This window comes from Armigeres subalbatus, chromosome 1 (assembly GCF_024139115.2).
Source record: "Armigeres subalbatus isolate Guangzhou_Male chromosome 1, GZ_Asu_2, whole genome shotgun sequence".
NCBI classification, from domain to species: Eukaryota; Metazoa; Arthropoda; class Insecta; order Diptera; family Culicidae; genus Armigeres; species Armigeres subalbatus.
The window spans coordinates 85239668-85263015 of record NC_085139.1 but is presented as its reverse complement, the minus strand read 5'-3'; the positions used below and the strand labels follow the sequence as shown (position 1 = coordinate 85263015).

General features: G+C 41.3%; 1 protein-coding gene across 1 annotated transcript in view; it reads left to right on the top strand.

The window, feature by feature from the left end:
* The first annotated feature begins 9280 nt into the window (after positions 1–9280).
* LOC134218047 (sodium-coupled monocarboxylate transporter 1-like) overlaps positions 9281–23348 on the top strand; it is a 56153-nt gene continuing 42085 nt past the window's right edge. Inside the window, exon 1 of the mRNA XM_062696948.1 lies at positions 9281–9606. Coding sequence (XP_062552932.1) covers positions 9559–9606 — 48 coding nt within the window. The 5' untranslated portion in view covers positions 9281–9558. The remainder of the gene's footprint in view (positions 9607–23348) is intronic.

Genomic DNA, 23348 nt, shown 5'->3' with positions numbered 1-23348 from the left:
TCAGAAAAAAGCAGGTCCAACCTCTCGAAATCAAATCTTTAGAAATATTAAGCTTTTATTTACCTAATTGATACTTTTATTGTAAATTTAACTTAAGCTAAGAAGAGAAAAATAAGTATTCTAGAAACCTCTTCATTTTATGTAATCATCACCGAAGTGAAATTCGGGATTAAAAAATACTCACTCACCCTTTCATTCAGTCCCCCCACCGTTCATACAATTTTCATTCACTCTTTCCATTCACACTGTTGTCTGGTCAGAAAACATCATACCAAGAACAACACTCATACACACTAGTTTCAACGACTTTAATTATTATTAGGGCCCTAATCCTATAATTTGAGAAGGTTTAGCGTTCTCGACAAACCTCTCGATGTTGGTGTAACTCGATTGACGATATTTACCACCTGGGAGTGGATACTATTCTAGTAACCATTCTCCCTAAATTTGCCTCTGGCAAAACCGAGAGACAAGATAAAAAAAATTAAGCCGAACATGATGTGAATGAGGAGTAAAGGACCATCGGTACTCTGACGACGACAAGAACCGAGAAGCACGAATGATTTTTTTTTTTAATTCAAGTTGTTTTTCCACGGTGAGAGGCAATCTTATGAGAAGAGGAAGTGAGACAGGAGTTCCACTGGCAATTTTTATGTTCTATAGTCTGCCAATCTCGAGCAGTTAGAACAGAGGGAGCCAGTGTCGACTAGAAACCTGTTTCTTCCTATGTGTACTCGATCAGGGCGCATCCTCTGATTGTGGTTTGTGGTTATGAACATCTACCAGATACCCATTCCACAATTATAGCTGATGGCCTCGTTGGGGACTATCAGAGTTAAAGCAGCCTCTTACGGTCGAGGCTATGTCGTTCTATGTTGAAGGTAGAACAACCTGTAAACGAACGTTGAGCGTTTCTTCGCTCGATGTGCGTAGGCTGACGAAGTCCCGGAATGATAATATCCCTTTTCTCATGATAATTCCCATTAATCAGGATAATACTGTCAAGAAGCGCGCAAAAGTTTATGCCGTAATCTATTACCGAAGTATTGGAACGATTATCGTTGGGAAGTTGGTAAATCGAAGTCGAAGATACGTTATAAAAACTATCTGAAGCCGACCTGGAACAGGCGGGACGGCTTACGCCAAGAAATTGTGGTTCAGCGGCCGGCGGTTTTGGGCTCGCTGCCCCATCGTTTTTTATGCAATGCGGACAGTTACGAGCGGGTAGCCTTGAAACCCACTATCTTCGCCCAGCACTTCATTTGGAGGTCGGTATATGCATCCGATATTTGAACTTATCGCAACTGACGAACTGACGAATTGAGAGAGGCTGGTGTTACTCGGTAATGTCTTCGAGTGAGAAGCCGTCGTATGATCTTACTTTCAGCACTGCGGAGATTTATTCCTCCTGGGGATTGGCATCATGCGACCAGGATCCGAACGGGGGATTAGCGTTGCCCATGCGATCTGTCGGTCCGACATTCTTGACGTCGGGAACCACTGGGAGGGATTCGGAAGCAGCAGCAGTTCGATGGTTCAATACGTTGTTGGCGTCGAAATGGCCGCCCGCTTATCGTTCTCGTCAACGGTCGAACAGAACACGTTTTTCGGCAGCGGAGGCTTGACTATCGGAACCGCTCTTCACACTAGGTTCGGCAAAACCCCGACGCTTTACAACGGTAATGCGAATACGTCTCACTTCACTACGCTGATGACCGTGTTTTCCCTGGCTCGATTTTTACCGGAATCCAATGCCTAGGCTGTATCAGCTAATCACACTCAGCAGAGAACAATGGACGCCAGATTGGCTGCACGGGGGAACTGGTATTGTCCCTGGTTAAAGAAAAAACGGACGAGGTGAAAAAAACGCGCACAAAAACGACTATCTTCTTTGGTGGTTCACCTGGTAGAGAGCGATCTCGGCGATCGCCAGTCGTTTTTCATGCCTCATCTGTCGATGTGTTGGTTTGCGATTCGAGGAGGTGGCGATGCGCTGTCGCTTTGACAGTCGATGTCAACGGTGCGTTACGGGTGTGATGCGGGATGGGATTAGGGATGTGCAAGATAATTTCTGTATTTCAATATTCGATACTTTGTGTTCAGTTTTATTTTAATTCAATTCCGTTACTTTTAAGTTCATTTTAGTTTTAATATTTTTAGAGCAATAGTAGGTAATAGTTTATGTAAATAGTAAGTAGAATTTTATGAATAATTAATTATGTATAGTAAATTTAGGTAAATTTCTAATGTAAGCAATTTGGCAGGTTACAATAGCTCTACGCGGTCTATACTGTCGTATGCCGCCTTGAAATCAACGAACAGATGGTGCGTTGGGACCTGGTATTCACGGCATTTTTGAAGGATTTGCCGTGCTTATGCGGTGTTTTGATAGTGCGTTTGAATCATATTATTCCTTACGTCAAACCAGACCGAAAATGTCGAGAATTGAAATTGGAAATTCTTTTCAAATTATCTTGGAAATTTATAATAATTTCAATATGGGCAGTGAAGGAATTCCCCCAAAATTTAAACGAGAAATTCAGCTTTATTTCCACAAAATTATTTTCAAGTTCTTGCAGGAAAATTATCTGAACTCCTGCAAAGAATTCATGTTTATTTCCAGAAGAAATTTGTCTAGATTTGTCTGTCTTTCTGTCTTTCAAATACAAATCCGGAGTATCATTTGTATTTGGAAGTTTAAGGATGTCTCTTCGGACTTTCAATGAACCACATTTAAACGAAAATTTTCACAGGAAGTTAGTTTCATTTTCTCAGAAAATTTTCTTTAGTTTCCATAGAAAATTCTTACGAATGTCGACAAGAAATTAAAATTGTTCTGGAGTTAAATGGATGTTTCTCAGAATAGCCACCGTAAATTATTTATATTTGTTCAGGAGCAAATTCTGAAAAAAAATCAGAGGAATTTCCTTAAAAAAACCGCCAGAGTTTTTATTATAGACTCAGTAGAAAGTTCAGGGTAAACTCGTTACAGTTCTTTGTTGAATTCTTCCTTGAATTTCTTTGATATTTTTTCAAGAAATATTTTTGGGCACTCTTCCAGTATTTTAACTGGGAATCCCTCTAAGAATTCTCCAGTAAACACATCTCTGGAATTCTTTCTTAAATTTCCCATGAAATTCCTCCAGGAATTCGTCCAGCAATTTCTTTAGAGATTTTAGATATTTTTTAGAAAATTTCTCCAGAGTTTCCTTTGGAAGTACCTCTAGCAGCTCCTCCATAAGTTCGTCCAGAAATGTCTCCGTTAGATCCTCCAACAATTCCGTCGGAAATTCCTCCAGTCGCTCCTTCAGAAATTCCTCAGTTTGTTTCTTTCACGACTTCCTCCAGCAGATCTTTCAGGGATTGATCTCGAAGCTCCTGCAGGCATTCGTTCGGAAATTCCTCTAAGAATCCTTTCGGAAGTTTCTCTAGGAATTCCTCTTGATGATGCTCCGAGAATGTTGCCGAAAGATTCTCCAATAATACCTCTTGAACTAAACTTGTAGCAGTCAGGAATTTTCTTAATATTTTTGTTAATATTACTGTAAATAGTTCTCAGGGGATAGGTTGTAAGAAAGGCAATCTATAAATCGCCAATAGTTTAGGACAACATATCCCTTAACATAGGCAAGCGGGCATTTAGCAATTAGCCAGGTTCTCCAAGGTCGAGGCCATTTGTTTTCTGGATAAGGTGGAGAGGGAAAGCAGCACAACTTTCGTCAGATTATCCATCGTACCAATAAGGTCACGATCGTACACGAAGGGAGTCGGGAAATAACGTATTTCCGTTTGTGTCCGAACCCACCTTCTTTAATCTGAGGATTCACAGACTCAATCATTTCGTCCGTGATCAGTCAATGAGTTGGAAGTGTCCGCGTTTGCTAATTTGTTTTTTTGATCGTCTGAAATATGTCTCCTATAGTGGCGTTAGATGTAATTATTTAATTAATTTATTGTTCGTTCTCCAATAGTTTCAAAAGTGTGCGTGAATATTTGTGTGCGGTATGTTGGCAAATGCCACTATCTAGATAGGTAAAATGTGCTCTAAATGTGATATGATGTGCTTGTGCTCAAGTGTTTTGTTTCGCCAGATTGGACGGAATATTCCTGCCTGGCGATCATCACCAGCCAGAAGCAGACCGATCCGTCGCCATATCGGTCCGAGGGAAGGCGAGGGGACCTCCACGTGGACGAGATCCACCAGCCGGCAAGCAATTGCCATCGCGCCGCGTCGGCTTCATTAGGGGCCCCATACACGCTCCGACATGTTGTATCTTGATAAAGAATTGATGAAATTTCATGATCTTGCAGTTCCGGCCTGTTTTCGAAGTCTTGACTTTCTCTTGACGTTCTCTGCAGTTCACGCGTTCAGATACTTTGACTCAATTTCTGAGGATGAGCCTGGTTGGAAGTCGACCGTCTGTGCGCGTTGTACGACTGTTTGACAGTTCAACTTGCCCACAGACGGTCCGACGTTACTCCGACCGAACCAAACTTTCTGGGGGTGGAGTCAAAGTTGTACAACATGTTGGAGCGTGTATGAGGCCCCTTAAGAAGCGTCATCGACGGCGTCAACAAGCCGGGAGAGTCGACCCCAGGCAGGTCATCGACTGGGTCAGTAAGCCCAAACAAACCGGTGAGTCATCAAACCCTTTTTTTGATTGGAGTGCGGCGTCCGAGGAGGGCGCCGCGGAGGAAACGTTTTTTTGTGCCAGTCGTAGACTGATGACCTGAATGTGCTGCTAAAGCCAAACATTTTTTCGCGAGTCAGAAAGCCTGTCGACCAACGCTTGGGTCCGCCATCACGGACCCGTGAAAATGCGTGCGTGAGCCCGTTTTCACCAACACCAAATTCCCGTAGAGTAGCAGGAGAGCAGACTAGTCAGTAGCTGCGCTGCAAGGAATAGTGTCGTCACATTAAGACCTACAGCACAGAGCACAAGAGAGACGAAAGAGAGCTAGGGAAGAGAAACCGCATACAAGATAGGAGACAGAAATTATGAACGAACAGGAACACTAAAACGAACAAACCACAAACCCTGAACCAATATGTGCCCCTGTTAGTAATAAATATGCTATGTGTTTGCCTCAATAAAATGTTTCTCTGTAGTCCTCCTAGCCATTTGATTAATTGATTGTGTTTAACGTCACAGCGCGAATTGTTTGTAGTTTCGAGTCCCATCCTCCAATGTTGAGTTTGACTGTGGGTTGTTTATGTTTCTTCCAGCTTAGTAATGGTTGCAGGTGAGAGGAGAGAGTCTGCCGATGATGAGAGGCGCACTCCCACGTAGAGTGTATTAGGTTCTGTGGTGGCTCTCACCGACTCTTTGAGTGTATGGTGGCTGTACGGTATAGAGGGAAGATAGGTGGACCCAATTTGGCACTTTCGTTGTGTTGTTGCTGGCTGGACCGATCCATAAATCCTTATCGGGAAAATCAAAATGGACTTGCCTTGAGAGAGTCTTATCCGGGCAAAATAAATTGGGCCGTGGTCTCCTTAATGGAGTGGTGCTTAAACCACGTGCTTTTTACGACGGATCGCTCTGTGCAGGCTACAAACTCTGGAGTTTCTCTGATATTTCCTTCGGAAATTCCATCGCAATATTCCTGAGCAATACCTCAGGAAGTTCCTTCAAAAAGTTATCCAGAAGTTCTTCCGGAAATTTCTTCAGACATTTCTTCAGAAACCCTTTCAGTAATTGCTCAGGAAAATCCTCCAGGAAGTCCTCAGAAAAATCCTCCTGGAATTCTTCAGAAAAATCCTTCAGTAATTCTTCCAGAAAATCCCTCCGGAATTTCTCCTGTAACTCCTCCGGAAGTTCCATTAGCATTTCATCCGAAAGTTCTTTGGATGTTCCAACAGCAATTCCTCCGGAAATTCCTTCAGGGATTCTTTTAGGAAGTCTCCGAAAAATCCTTCAGGAATTTATCCTGAAGTTTCTTCAGAAATTCTTCCGGAAATTTCTTCAGAAAATCTTTTTCAGGTCATTATGGAAGTCGGTATTAGCCATTTCACGGTGAATTTTTCCCTACAGCCAATTCTTGAAAAATAAATTAAGAAGAATTCCACAACGAAATTCAGTTAGAAAAATCCGTTGGAATTATATTTAAAGACTCATTAGGAAATCCAAGGGAAAGTCGTTTCTCTTACTCATGAAGATTTAAAAGAATATTCTCTTGAATTCTAACTATTTGTGTCTAATCTAATCTAATCTAATCGAACACAAACGCAGCCAGTACAAAGAAAGCATCCTGGAAAACTATTGAGTTAGATGACGTCCAATAATTTTTCTTGTCAATATTGAGGCTCACAGCATACCAGTGGTATGACATAAACTTCAAAGCGGCCAGGCCCACTGCGTTGTGTTTGCCGCAGAGATGATTCTTCGAGATGTATCGTGTTCAAGTAGTCACTTCAACATGATACATATCACGAATCTTCAGGGGTTGAAGGATGCGTGGACATACCGTACCATACGCACCGCGTTCTTTTTAAGTTCTTATTTTGATAATTGTATATAAATAAATATGTAGTGAAATGAATAACATTATGATAAGAAATTTTATCAAATTCAAATATTTGTAGAATACAACGTCAACTAGGAGCCGAAGTTGATTCGGGATGTACATCTCTTGTAGAAGAAGCTGGAAATTGTAAAGAATTTATTTATTATTTAGAATGTTATATATCAGATAGCAGTTTATGTGCCAGGAAGTCGTCTACGTAAAGGTTACATGGCAGGTTGTGAAGCTTTCCTTCCTGGGATGTTTTGTAGTGGGCTATGAAAATGTTAAATCAGTATGAAGGTACATAATACAATAATATAAATATATAAAAGCATAAAAATATGATTTTTTAAATATGAAAATAAGAAACATAAAAATATAGTGTAATAATAGAATAAAAATTGCTATATGAAAATTTAAAAAAATATGAAAATAAAAAATGAAGATACAAAAATATGAGTACATAAAAACATGAGAATATGATAATATTGCAAATGTTAAAATATAAAATGTGATATTAAAGTATTAAATTTGAGAATATGACAATATAAAGATCTGAAAATAAGATAATATAAAAATAATAAAACACAAAAATATAGAAGATGGAAATATGAAAGTATAAAAAATAATATAATAAAAATATAGAAATATGTAAATATGCTAATTAAATTATAACAACATGAAAGTGTGAAAATATAAGAAAGGCAAAAAAATTAAAATATTAAAATTAAATATTTCAAACTACAATATGAAAATATGATATGAAAAAAATTCAAATATATGAAAATACAAAAGTATAAAAATATGAACATATACAAGTATAAAAAATGTGAAAGCATAAAAAAGGCATCATAATGTGTATGTAAGTATAAAAATAGAAAAAATATAAGAGTAAGGAAAATATGATAATATAAAAATATTATAATATTACATAACATGAAATTATATAAATATGAAAATACAAAAATATAAAACATAAAATATCAAATTTGAAAGTGGAATGTTAAATTTAAAGAAATATGAAACTATGATAATAATATAACATAATAATATGAAAATTTTAAGACACAAAAATAATAGAATGTAAAATATGAAATTATAAAAATATAGAAATTAAAAAAAATAAAATGTAAAAATACGAAAAATAAATTTAATGAAATATGAAAAATAAGTATAATAAAATATGGAAAATAAATATATTACGAATATATAAAAACACGAAAGCATGGTATTTCTCCGGTATATTTCGTGGACTAGAAACTAGTGATACTCATGTTTCCTTTGAAATCTCTGTTCAGATTGCTATCAGAAATCAAGGTGGGTGTAATCCTTAATTTCAATCTGTGACAAAAATGACAAAAGCATTAGAATTACTATTCCTGGCCACGCTTGTCTGTACCGTTACTAGGGAGAGAAGGAATAAGTATCACGGAGATGGATATTGGGAAGGTATTCGTAGGGTCAGGATGTGCCTGTAGCTGGCAATGTGACCATGGTAGAACTTACCCCGTAACACACCACGAAAAGGTATCTACCCAGTATTACGGGTTCTTGAATTCTAACTATTTGTGTGTGTAAAAATAAACGATACATAAAACAAGGAGATGATTGAAATTACAAATCTATTGGATTTTGAATTTTTTTCACTGATGATCATAATTTTGATATTGAAGACATTTTAAGACTCAACTGTGAAGATATTTGAAAATATCCCCTGGCATCCCTGGTTCAGCCGCAATTAAAATTCGGGACTCTCAATCCGGAAACTGGCTAAAACTTTGTGTATTCATGTGAACACTGCTCATAGCGTTTTGAAATTTGTCGATGCTTGTTTGACGGATTTTATGAACCTTCAGCAGTACGCGAAGGTGAAACGAATCCGGCACGTATTATTTCTCGGGAAATTCAAATGTTATCAGCTTTCATGCATACATCGAAGCATAGACAATGAATGAAGCCATTTGAAGTGAAAACTGTGCCGGATTAAACCAACTACAGCTTATTTTTGTTCCTAAAAATATGTGTCTAGATTTTGGCGCGAACAAGCCTTATGTTTGAGGCCGCGTCTGCTCTAAAACATCATGTTTTTTGTGCAAGTCCTGAAGCTGTTATCTGGTAAAATACCATAGAACTAGCAAAAGCCTTCGTAAAAGTACGTCACGCAAAAAATTGTAATTTTCTATACCTATACCTGGTTTCTATTAACATGAATTTTAATCACTAGGTAATGATTTTCACATTTTCAGTAGCTACATTGTACCCATACGGATTTTTATTAGTGTACATACATAGAACAAATTGACATGATGTCCGCCGATATGGTTGAGAGTTATTATTTACCATTGCACGATATCGACGAACTGAATGGGACCTACTGGTCTGGTTTCGTTCAAGTGTATCAGCTGTAATATTTAAGTAGGGTAGACTGGGATAGTATGCGCTGATGTAGGAAAAAATCGCTTCTGACGGTTCTTTGTGTAGCTCATGGTCCATATTCTTTTACAAACGACCAATACCAACCCAACAGTGTACTTTTCGAAGCCGATAAGGATGCACAATGGATCTGTGTCGGCTCAAGAAATATGAATGCTTTTTCCCTACAGCTTTTCACAACTTTTTCCTGAGGAGGTTCGTACAGCACCCCCTCGCTCCCTGAGCGCTTATCGCATCACATTGACCGACTAGACTGGGACTGTAGGTATTGAATGGTGCGTTGCAGTGCAGTCCGGTCGGTCATGCACTGGAAGGTATTATTAGACTATGCATTGTGCCTCCCCACGTTGATAGTTACCGCAAATTAGCATTATGTCAAACCATAGATTTAGGAATATTTTTACGTTTTCGCGTCATCGCTCAGTAGCTGTGAGTGAGATCTGCGCGGATAGATCAAGAGTTAAAATGATAGTGGGAACTAGAGTGTACGCGAGCAGTGTTCGGAGCAGATATTCGTTATGTTCACACTTTAAAGCACGGTCAAACTGGTTATTGTTTGAATACGGTGGTTCGATGATAATTAATTAGTTACTTCAGTGCTATTGACTTCGGTGACAAATGCTTGATAACGGATATTCAAATTTTCAATTTTGTGGCATATTTGTGGTAAGTTTTTCGTTTATATGGATAGACTTGGATGTGGTTTTAATGTAACTAGCAATGATTGTAAATGGATCTTGAATAGCAGCGATTCTATTTTCAAAGATTTTGTAACAATATTCTATGTTTTTTCTTTAATTCTATTTGATAATTCATTTATTTTGTTTATCATGTTTGGAGATGAGTATGTTTCTGCGAAATTGTTACCGTTATGAGGAAGTGTTTTTAGAAACATCATACCATTTCATGCCTCTGAAAATGTGGGCACTTATTAATCCATCTGAAGTTCATAGGCGTATGACGTGTTATTGATAATGCAAAACATGTTCAAAGGAAAATTAAAATTTAGAAGTCTTAATCTCATGTTTTTTTTCAAGTTCACAGGAAAGTAACACTAAGGACAATCAGCTCATATTTCTGATAAGGAAATGATTTAGAGCTTTTTATTGGAATGTCTTTATTTGCCATAGGACAAGTTAGTAGTATCCCATTTAATTCCACCACTTGATTGGAACTTTACAGATACGTATTTCGTCGGGTCAAGTACGTCACAAGTACCAGACACTGAAGGCGGCCTTACTGTTGAGGTCGATATACGTATCTGTTAAGCTGCAATCAAGTGGTGGAATTAAATAGGATAGTACTAACTCGTCTTATGACATTACCTCGAAGTCCTACTAAGTGATTTATCTTATCGCAACGTAGCAACTTCTAAAGAAAAACTCACACTAACGGTGTTCGGGTCATATTGATCTGGATTTGACTTAGAAATATCTCCGCCATGTTTATATACTCAACACAATCAACAACTTCATAAATTTTCCGAAACTGATCGTAGACCGCCATACCAAAATTGTGCATGACAATTGGCTACTTTTGTGTGGACAAAAATCTCATAATAATACCACGCAACATCGATTTTATTATTATTATTATGCGAAATTGTCATTAAAAATTATATCAAATGTGATGCTGTCAATATTTCTGCAGATGTTCTAGGTTCTCCAAATCATTCTGGAGCTCAGACCTAAAGGATCTACCACGTCAACTACGCTCGGTACAATACCAATAGCACCCCATTGACTCCACATAGGTCCTTAGAGGCCGAGCGTATGATTTACGATTTGGATATGTCCAAATCGGATCTTCTAAGTTCTCCAAATCATTTAGGAGTTCTAACCTAAAGGTTCTACCACGTCAACTAACATCGGTGCAAACCCAATAACACCCCATTGTCTCCATATAAGTCCTTAGAGGCCATGGGAAAGATTTCCGATTTAGATATGTACAAATCGGATGTTCTAAGTTCTACAAATTATTCTGGAGTTAAGACCCAAAGTTTCTACCACGTCAACTACGCTCGGTACAAAACCAATAGTATCCCTTTGATCCCATACAGGTACTATGGCTATGATTTACGATTTTGATATGTCTTAAATAGATGTTCTAAGTTCTAAGTTCGATTTTGTACCGAGCCTAGAAAGATTTGGGGGAATTAGATCATCGTAATCGTTAACCAGGGTCTCCAGTTAGCCTTGTCAGTAAAGACATAGAATTGCCAATCCGAAGCTAGCGAGTTCGATTCTCGGTCCGGTTTCAGGATGTTTTCGGGTGGAAAACATGTTTGACTCCCTGGACATAGTGTATTCATTGTACTTGCCACATAAGTTACATATTCATGCATTGGCGAGCCTAGATAAACTTTCAATTAATTTCCTCTCCTGCGCTAACGAGCTTTGTTGACACACACACTGGCCAGAACCAATGCCATGAACTGACAGATATGTTGGTGAGACTCGGAAGTAGAGCTTGTTCCAGAACTCCTTAGAACCTCTTGAAGCAATGTTGGGAGCAGGAGTTCAACATTGTTCGAGCTAGCATGCCTTCTTCTCGACGCGGGTGGAACGGAGGATCTTACCGGAATGACGTGCAGGATCCTTTGTCCAGGATCCTGGACCTTTGTCACATGTTTTGGCAGGCAGGCAGTTGCGACAAAGTTTTCCTCTCATAAACGCTTTATTTCGCTCCGCAATCTTCATTTTCTGGAACTTGAGGCAATGGAAAGGGGTGCGCCAAAAATCACATTGACATCTTCGACTGACGTTGATAGAGGCTGTTTGACTTCAATGGGGCTATTTACTGCAACACTGAACACTACTGGTTGTGGAGGAAATTCACCCATTACATATACTTCGGAAAGTACTTGGAATTGTGGTGAGCTTCCCATGAACGTGGTGCCGTTGTGCCCAACCGACCACAAAGCATATATGCCAGTATAGTACTCCATTGGGCAGTCTGTTCACTTATATTTTCTAGCATCTGCAGGATCTTTTCGAATCCGCTGAAGAGTTGATTCAGTCCGTCGTACTAAAGGGCCTGCATTATACAAGTGGCTTTATTAATTTCAAGTTCCAAAAATAACCAAAAACAAATAACGTAAAAAGCGATCCCAGTGCACCGTATAATAAATATATGACTGTATGTAGAAACCGATCAAAATGCTAGTTGATGAGGGTGCAGATTTTCCACGTGCATGGGTGAGTGAGTAAGTGAGTGAGTGAGTCAGCGAACAAGTGAATGGAAGAATATCGTGAATTAGAGTATGAATAAATGAGTTGTGGGCAGCAGGGACTATGCCCAAGGGCTTGACGATCCCTCCCCATGCCATCTGCGAGTTGTGGGGCTTGCCTAGGAGGTGTGGGGCTTGACAGTGGGCCCTGGTAAATTCCTATAAAAAGCTGCATGTATCCGCAAGTAGGCCCCACCAAAGCGACGGCGTGCCGCTCAAAGCGCACAAGCCCAAGTCCTGGTGTTAGGTGGGACGCTAAACAGCCCTGACACGTCGGTCCTCCGACGAGACAGGAGGTTTGCGCAGGCCCAATAAGCCGCCTGGAAAACCAATAATAACGAACAATATAAGAGATAATGCGACTCGATATAATCGGCAAAGACCTAGGCGACGAATAAAAAATCACGATTGAAAGCTTGGAACATGGAACTGCAAGTCGCTAGGTTTCGCTGGTTGCGACAGGATTATCTACGATGAATTACATCCCCGCAACTTCGACGTCGTGGCGCTGCAGGAGATTTGCTGGACAAGACAGAAAGTGTGGAAAAGCGGGCATCGAGCGGCTACCTTCTACCAAAGCTGTGGTACCACCAACGAGCTGGGAACCGGCTTCATAGTGCTGGGTAAGATGCGCCAACGCCTGATTGGGTGGCAGCCAATCAACGCAAGGATGTGCAAGCTGAGGTTTAAAGGCCGTTTCTTAAGGTCACTCCTGACGGAATCCAAGATTAAAATTGCTCGCGTTTTCGGGGGCATACCGCTCGATTCAGAGGCGGCGCACAACTGTCATTTTTGTTGATTTAGCTTTTGCTGCGTCGCAGCATGCTTGAAATAATAAAAATGACAGTTGTGCGTTGCTTCCGTATCGAGTGGTGTGCCCCCGAAAACGCGAGCACTTTTAATCTTGGATTCCGTCAGGAGTGACCTTGAACTATAGCATCATCAACGTGCACTGCCCACACGAAGGGCGACCCGACGACAAGAAAGAAGCGAAGCTCCGCAACCGCTGCATTTGGAGATTGCTGCAACACCGCACGGGGGCGAACGAGGCACGATACAAACGGGCGCGGAACAGACAAAACTCGACTTTCCGGAGGAAAAAGCGGCAGCAGGAAGATCGAGACCGTGAAAAGACAGAGCAACTGTACCGCGCTATTAACACACGAAAGTTCTATGAGAAGTTAAACCGTTCACGTAAGGGCCACGTGCCATAGCCTGATATGTGTAAAGACATAAACGGGAACCTTCGTACGAACGAGCGTGAGGTGATCCAAAGGTGGCGGCAGCACTACGAAGAACATCTGAATGGCGATGTGACAGACGAAGATGGCGGTATGGTGATGGACCTAGGAGAACGCGCGCAGGACATTATTTTACCGGCTCCGGATCTCCAGGAAATCCAGGAGGAGATTGGCCGGCTGAAGAACAACAAAGCCCCTGGGGTTGACCAACTGAGTATGAAATGCTATTCCCCGGAAGCTATACCTAAGATGGCAGCCCCATCCCGGTGGATAGGGAACCTTGGGCCAACAACCTGCTGTTACCGAAACATCAATTTATTCTAGAATCCGATAATGAAAGAATACGGACTGATTTTACGGCGACGACTCTTAGCGCGAAACAACGGACAAGAATAGGAACAAGGAACGTTTTAGCCCAGCAGGGTAAATTGGCACAACTTGCCAATGAGGCACGCCGCATGAAGCTTGAGATACTGGGACTGAGTGAAGTCCGTTGGCCAAACTTTGGAGAACACAGAACGCCGTTGGGACAAGTTCTGCTATACTCTGGTTTACGAGGTGAACACGCTCCCCGGCATCGCGGAGTTGGCTTCCTACTAAGCGCTCAGGCACACTATGCGCTTATGAAGTGGGAACCTATAAGTGAAAGGATAATCGTTGCCAGATTTAGAACACGGGTCCGAAACCTTACTATAATCCAATGTTATGCGCCAACCAATGGTGCTGATCTGCAAGACAAAGAGAACTTCTACAGTCAACTCAATGCCGTCGTAGATAGAATTCCGAAGGGTGATATCAAGATCTGTTTGGGCGACTTCAATGCGAAGATCGGATCCGACAACTCGAACCATGAGCGCATTATGGGACGCCATGGTCTCGGAGAAATGAGCGAAAACGGAGAGCTGTTCGCAGAATTTTGTGGTAATAGCGACATGGTGATCGGGGGATCGCTCTTCGCTCATCGACCGGTTCACAAGGTCACGTGGGTCTCCCGTGACGGCTTTACAGAAAATCAAATCGACCACATCTGCATCAGCCGAAAATGGAAACGGAGTCTTCTTGATGTACGGAATAAACGTAGTGCCGATATCGCGTCTGATCATCACCTCTCCATACGCCTGCGCATTGCGCGGATTCGTCGGCAGGAGGAAAGAGTTGGACGACGATTCAACACACGGCGACTGGAAGATGCCACGGTGAAACGGTCCTTCGTTGAAGAACTGGAGACGCGTGCTGCAGATATTCCGGAAGGTGGCAGCGTGGAAGACCAATGGACCGCCATCAAGAATGCCTTCATCGCCACTAGCGAGAACAATCTGGGCGAACTGCGCATCCAGAGAAAACAATGGATCACCGATGAGACCTGGAGAAAGATAGAGGTGCGAAGAGAAGCCAAAGCCGTGATAGAGCGATCGAAAACCAGAGGAGCCAAAGTCTGAGCCCGTCAATGATACGCGGCTCTTGAGAAGGAAGTAAAACGCTCATGTCGACGGGACAAGCGAGCGTGGGCAGACTCTCTGGCCGACGAAGGAGAGAGAGCCGCCGCAACCGGGGACATTCGCCTCCTCTACGATATCTCACGACGCTTAAGCGGGGCGAAGATGAATGCAACGATGCCTGTGAAAGACGCGAATGATCAGTTATTGGCCGACCCAACTGACCAGCTGAAACGCTGGTTCGAGCACTTCGAACAACTTTTTCAAGTGCCTGCTAGGCCATCACCACCTCGGCATGATCTGCCTAGGATCCGACGTATAACACGCGTCAATACCGAAGCTCCATCACTGCTAGACATTCAAACAGCCATCCAAAGCATGAAATCGAATAAAGTTCCAGGGGTCGATCGCATATCAGCCGAGATGCTCAAAGCTGACCCCATGACATCTGCTCAACTACTGCATCGTTTATTTCGTAATATCTGGGACACCGCAACTTTCCCGGTCGACTGGATGCAAGGTATCTTAGTGAAGGTGCCCAAAAAGGGTGACCTGACTGTATGCGATAACTGGCGAGGCATTATGTTGCTGTGTACCGTTCTCAAAGTTCTGTGCAAAATTGTCCTAGCCCGGATTCAGGAGAAGATCGATGCGACTCTCCCGCGGCAGCAAGCCGGATTCCGTGCCGGAAGATCCTGTGTGGACCATATCGTCACGCTCCGCATCATCCTGGAGCAGGTCAACGAATTCCAAGAGTCCCTTTACTTGGTATTCATTGACTACGAAAAAGCTTTCGACCGTCTCAATCACGAGAATATGTGGGGCGCCCTGAGACGCAAAGGAGTCCCTGAGAAAATCATCGGCCTCATCGAGGCACAGTACGAGGCCTTCTCGTGTAGAGTGCTGCACAATGGGGTCTTGTCCGATCATATCCGGGTCGTAGCTGGTGTGAGGCAAGGATGTATTCTATCACCGTTACTGTTCCTCATCGTAATCGACGAGATTCTGGTAGATGCGATTGACCGTGAACCAAACCGCGGGCTGTTATGGCCGCTTATAACCATGGAGCACCTAAACGACTTCGAATTGGCGGATGATGTTGCACTCCTCGCGCAACGGCGCTCTGATATGCAGAGTAAGCTCAACAAAACCAAATCGTTGGATGTAAACATGGTGACTCCTTCCAGTTTCACAGTAGCCGGGCAACCAGTGGATAATGTTGAAAGCTTCCAATATCTTGGTAGCCAAATGGTGTCAGACGGCGGTACCAAGATCGACATAGGCGCACGGATAAAGAAAGCAAGGGCTGCCTTTGCGTGTTTAAGAAATATCTGGAAAAACAGGCAGATAAGTGAACGCACCAAAATACGAATTTTCAACTCTAACGTGAAATCTGTGCTGTTATACGCTAGCGAAACATGGTGTGTATCAGTGGAGAACACTCAACGGCTGCAGGTGTTCATTAACAGATGCCTGCGGTATATAATTCGGGCCTAGTGGCCTCACAACTGGATCTCAAACAACGAGCTCCATCGTCGTTGTCACCAGAGGCCGATAGCAACAGAAATTCGGGATCGGAAGTGGGGCTGGGTCGGCCACACTCTACGTAGGGGCGGAAACGAAATCTGTAAACAAGCATTAGACTGGAACCCAGCGGGAAATCGCAGCAGAGGCAGACCCACAGGCTCATCTAACCTGGCAACAGGTTAAAGCGATAGCCGGGCAACGCTCAGGATGGAGATCTTTCAAGTCGCCCCTTTGCACCACCGGAGGTGTACAGGATCCATAAGTAAGGTTGACCAACTACCAGGAGAGCTATTTAAACACGGTGGTGAGGCACTGGCTAGAGCGCTGCACTGGGTCATTACCAAGATTTGGGAGGATGAAGTTTTGCCGCAGGAGTGGATGGAAGGTGTCGGGTGTCCCATCTACAAAAAGAGCGATAAGCTGGATTGGTGCAACTATTGCGCAATCACATAGCTGAACGCCGCCTACAAGGTACTCTCCTACGCCGCCTACAAGGTACTGCCGTCGACTAGCACCAATTGCAAGGGAGTTTGTGGGGCAGTACCAGGCGGGTTTTATGGGTGAACGCTCCACCACGGACCAGGTGTTCGCCATTCGCCAAGTACTGGAGAAATGCCGCGAATACAACGTGCCCACACATCATCTATTCATCGACTTCGAAGCTGCATTTGATACAATCGATCGGGACCAGCTATGGCAGCTAATGCACGAACACGGATTTCTGGATAAACTGACACGGTTGATCAAAGCGACGATGGATCGGGTGATGTGCGTAGTTCGAGTTTCAGGGGCATTCTCGAGTCCCTTCGAAACCCGCAGAGGGTTACGGCAAGGTGATGGTCTTTCTGTTGATGTCCATGTGATGTCTGTTATTCAACATCGCTTTGGAAGGGGTAATACAAAGAGCAGGGATTAACACGAGTGGTACAATTTCCAATATGGCCGTCCTGCTATTTGGCTTCGCCGACGACATTGATATCATGGCACGTAACTTTGAGAAGATGGAGGAAGCCTACATCAGACTGAAGAGGGAAGCCAAGCGGATCGGACTAGTCATCAACACGTCGACGACGAAATACATGATAGGAAGAGGTTCAAGAGAAGATAATGTGAGCCACCCACCGCGAGTTTGCATCGGTGGTGACGAAATCGAGGTGGTTGAAGAATTCCTGTACTTGGGCTCACTGGTGACTGCCGAAAATGGTACCCGCAGAGAAATTCGAAGACGCATAGTGGCTGGAAATCGTACGTACTTTGGACTCCGAATAGAGTTCGCCGTCGTACCAAACTGACAATCTACAAAACGCTCATTAGACCGGTAGTCCTCTACGGACACGAGACCTGGACGATGCTCGTGGAGGACCAACGCGCACTTGGAGTTTTCGAAAGGAAAGTGCTGCGTACCATCTATGGTGGGGTGCAGATGGCGCAAGGTACGTGGAGTAGGCGAATGAATCACGAGTTGCATCAGCTGTTGGGAGAACCATCCATCGTTCACACTGTGAAAATCGGACGACTGCGGTGGGCCGGGCACGTAGTCAGAATGTCGAACAGTAAACCGGTGAAAATGGTTCTCGACAACGATCCGACGGGCACAAGAAGGCGAGGTGTGCAGCGGGCAAGGTGGATCGATCAGGTGGAAGATGACTTGCGGATCCTCCGTAGACTGCGTGGTTGGCGACGTGTAGCCATGGACCGAGCCGAATGGAGAAGGCTCTTATATACCGTACACTCTAACTTTCACCTACTCAGTGACTGAGTAAAATTGTATTGCCATCTCTTTTCTTCCCACGGAAATTTTACTCAGTTTCCTTCAAAAGCAGGATTACTCATAGTTTTGCGTTGTCCTGCTTTTGACAGAAATTGAGTAAAATTTCCGTGGGATAGAAAGAGAGAGCAATACAATTTTACTCAGTCACTGAGTAGGTGAAAGTTAGTGTGTACAGGCCACTTTGCCCTTAGTATGAATTAATAATAATTAATGAGTAAACGAACGCGATAACCAATAAACGCCATAAACCAATAGATATAATCGTATGAGAGAATGAGTGACTGCTTAAGTGAATGAGTGCGTAAATGAATGAGGGAGTAAGTGAGCGAATGAGTAAATGATAAAGAGAGTAAGTGAGTGAATGGGCAAGTAGTTGAGAGTAAGTGAATGAGTAAATGAGTGAGTCAGTAAGTGAGTGAGTGAGTTAATGAGTGAGTGAATAAGATAGTAAGCTAGTAAGAGAGTAAGTTAGTGTGTGAGTAAGTGGGTTAGTAATTAAGTCAGTGAATAAGTGAGCATGGAAAGCTTGGGAGTGAGGAAAAATTAATGAACGAGAGGAACGAGGGATTGAGTGAGTTAGTAAAAAGACTAGTTAATCAATTAGTGAGGAAGAAAGCATGTGAAGCCATGAGTAACTGATTTTGATGTTGAGCAAATGAATAAGTGAGTTAGTGAGTAAGCGAGAGATTTAATGAGAATTAATGATTATTTGAGTAAGAATAAAAACCGGACGAATTAATCAATAGGTGAGAAAGTGAATGAGTTAGTGATTAAGTGAGTACACAGAAAAAAATTCCATGGTAACAATTACTATTTTGTAGACTACGCCATGTTTTGAAAACAACCACAAATTTTCAGTTAAATTAACCATGCATTCGAACAAATTCACCACTGATTCAGTTCATGTAACAACATTCCACCAGGACCACAGTTGATTTTTACTGCGCGCATGGTAAAATCAAACGGGTTTGTTGTCTGCTGAAAATCGGCGGTGCGTATTCTTAAATTAACCCTCGGAATGGTAGTTTCGACCGCAACATTTTTTTTGCGTGTATGCGAGATAGTGCATGGATAAGTAAATAAATGATTCAGTGGGTGAATAAGCAAATGTAAAAGTATAATAGTGGGTAAGGAAGTTAACTAATGAGATAACGAGCCAATATGTGTGTAAGTTAGTGACTAAGTGAATGAGTGAGAATGTGATTGAGTGAAAAAGAGAAAGAGTTAGAGGTTATACAAGTGAATGTAAATATAAGAGAATCAGTTTGTGAGTAGATGAAAACCCCCAAATTTATCCCCCAGTGGTGATTATGCCTTTCTCGATTCAATGTGTTGAATTCGAATTAGAATGGTAAATGCAACGTAAATTGCCTACATTTTGGCGGTAAAAGCGTTGATGCGATTATATCACGCTGCCTTAGAATTACTCAACTATGAGAGTAATGGATTGCGTCACGGCTAAATTGATTAATGATTTGAAGTGTACATGTAAACAGCGTATTTGTTGAAAGAAAAATAGAAATATTATTCAAGCCGCATAAGTTATTAGCAAACAAAAACAATAGTGTCCAACTAGGAAAGTTTCTCCTTCGAATGAAACTAGTTGCACTCGAATCGGTCAAGTCCTTCTATATGAAACGAGTTTAACAAAAAAAAAATTCCCGTGGCTACACACATACGCACATACGCACAGACGAACATTTGCTTAGTCGATTGGTATATAACACTATGGGTCTCCGAGCCTCGTATCAAAATTTGGCTTTTGGAGTGGAATAACAGCCTTCTGGTACAACTCTGTTGTACGAGAAAGACAAAAAGATTGCGCGAATATGTGAATGTATGATACTGTGTGTGAGTAAGTGAATGTTTAAGATTGAAAGAAATTGTGAATGAGTTAGTCTTCACTAAACAATTCAAACATCGCATTGATTTTACCTTTTGTGCCAGGGCATCATCATTCTTCTTAATTCATCTAGGGGTAATGACGGCTTTGGCAGGTTTTGTTCTATTATTGGCAGGGGGTTTTTTATGACTGATTATGCTCAAATTTGGCCCAAACATTCTTTGCATATCAAAGAATATTGTGGCCAAATTTCATAAAATTCGGTCGACAAAAACCCCCCTGCCAATAATAGAACAAAACCTGTCAAAGCCGTCTGTTCCCCTACCAGCTGACCATCATTTATGTCTTCTAGGGAGAGTTTCGATGTTCTCTATGGTGATAATTTGCTCCAACTAAATCATTTTGTTTACACTTTAGGCATTTTTCACGCGAAAAAAATAGTTTTCTTAGTGTAATTTTTCAAAAAGATGTAAAACTTTTAAAAATCGATTCTTGATGAAATCATTCTTACGCGGTTTTTATTTCACGCGGATTTTAGAGTTTTCGCGGTTTTTACTTATCCCTCGTGTAAAAACCGACTTCAGTGTAGAGTTCAATCAATTTTAGCTTAACGTCTCGGTACTTTGTATGATATTTTTTTATTATTATTTAATATGAATGTTTTGGAGTTATTCACAAATCACAACCTTCCTGGACGCTCTTTAGCAACTTTCCAAATATTAACAGAAAGACTTGTATTGTAATCTTCTATATATATAAAAACCAATCTATGTATGTATGTTCGCTAACTACTTCTGAACCACTTGGCCGATTTCAACCAAATTTGGTACAGACATTCTCTATCCTCAGAGGAAGTTAACAAAGGGGTGGGATGGTCATGTAGAAAAGGGGGAGGGGTGGTGGGAAGGGTTTTGTTCAGAAAACGAACAATTCTGTGTAACTTTCAACTCCCAGGACCGATTTCAACCAAATTTTGTACACATATTCACTACGAGGAGGTAATCATATGGGAGGGGATTTGGGAAAGGGGAGGTCTGGAGGGAGGGTTTTGTTTAGAAAACGGGCAATTCAAAGTAAATCATGAACCCTGTACCGATTTCAACCAAATTTGGTACACATTCTACATCATAAGGAAAAAGATAACAAAGGGATGGGATGGTCATTGGAAAAAAGGGAGGGTATAGGGGAGGTGTTGTCTTTGGAAAACGAGCAACTCAGTGTAACTCCCAACCCCAGGACCGATTTCAATCAAATTTTGTACACATATTCACTATGAGGAGCCGATCGTACGGGAGGGAAATTTGGATAAGGGGTAGGGGTCTGAAGGGAGGGTATTGTTCAGAAAACGGGCAATTTAGTGTAACTTCTGAACCCCTGTACCGATTTCAACCAAATTTGGTACACATTTTCTATCCCTAGGAGAAGATAACAAAGGGGTGAAATGGCCGTTGAGAAAAGAGGAAGGGTAAAGGAAAGCGGTTGTCTTTAGAAAACGGGCAATTCAGTGTAACTCCTGACCCCAGGACCAATTCTAAGCAGATTAAATGATTAAATCATTCAACTATATGATTAAAGATTATGATAAATGAATTATAATTTTTTGAAAATGATGACTGATAATGATTAATGATTAAATTCATTTTTGACAATAATTAACGATTATGAATAATGAAAAAAACCGTTGGATTATGATTAACGATTACCGATCGCGATTAAATGTTGACACACTATGTGTATGGTTAATGATTAACGATCGATATGATTAATGATTGATGATTATGAATGATCAAATTGCATAGTGATCCATAATCGAGTAACGTTTATTCCAAATTTTAAAAGGTATGATAATTATATGATAACTAGCTTTATGTACCCGGCCTTGCTCGGAGTTGCCAGTTTAATTCGCAGTTTTTTTCACCATCGGAATTGGAATAGGTCAAAAGGATAATTGTGTTTTCTTATTGATATTTCATCATTTGATTAAAAGAAGGTAGATTACATTTGAAAACATTGACTGATTTTGAAAATGGGATCAAACCCAAAATCGCTTTTATTCCGGGCAAACGTCTATTTCTAAAGAAGGAAAAACATACACCGATGCCTTATTCCGGAAAAACGTCTATTTTTAAAGAAATGATCACATTTACCGTCCAGAAGGAAACACTTTAATCATTGCTTTTCTCTGGGCAAACCATGATTTCGATGAAGTGTTGAGTTGATCGATCCCTGTCATCTTCGCCTTCTTAAGAAAAAGAATGTTTGTTCCAAATTTGGTTGAAATCGGGCAAGGTACAGAAGTTATGCTGGAACATTGGATCATTGCATACCTTGCTTTTATTTATTAATCTTGAATCATTATCATATAATTATCATACCTTTTAAAATTTGGAATAAAGGTTACTCGATTATGGATCACTATGCAATTTGATCATTCATAATCATCAATCATTAATCATATCGATCGTTAATCATTAACCATACACATAGTGTGTCAACATTTAATCACGATCGGTAATCGTTAATCATAATCCAACGGTTTTTTCATCTATTATTCATAATCGTTAATTATTGTCAAAAATGAATTTAATCATTAATCATTATCAGTCATCATTTTCAAAAATTATAATTCATTAATCATAATCTTTAATCATAGAGTTGAATGATTTAATCATTTAATCTGCTTAGAATTGGTCCTGGGGTCAGGAGTTACACTGAATTGCCCGTTTTCTAAAGACAACCGCTTTCCCTTTACCCTTCCTCTTTTCTCAACGGCCATTTCACCCCTTTGTTATCTTCTCCTAGGGATAGAAAATGTGTGTACCAAATTTGGTTGAAATCGGTACAGGGGTTCAGAAGTTACACTAAATTGCCCGTTTTCTGAACAATACCCTCCCTTCAGACCCCTACCCCCTTATCCAAATTTCCCTCCCGTACGATCGGCTCCTCATAGTGAATATGTGTACAAAATTTGATTGAAATCGGTCCTGGGGGTTGGGAGTTACACTGAGTTGCTCGTTTTCCAAAGACAACACCTCCCCTATACCCTCCTTTTTCCAATGACCATCCCATCCCTTTGTTATCTTTTCCTTATGATGTAGAATGTGTGTACCAAATTTGGTTGAAATCGGTACAGGGGTTCATGATTTACTTTGAATTGCCCGTTTTCTAAACAAACCCCTCCTCCAGACCCTCCCCTTTCCCAAATCCCTCCCATATGATTACCTCCTCGTAGTGAATATGTGTACAAAATTTGGTTGAAATCGGTCCTGGGAGTTGAAAGTTACACAGAATTGTTCGTTTTCTGAAAAAAAAACCCCCCCACCACCGCTCCCCCGTTTCCAAATGACCATCCCACCCCTTT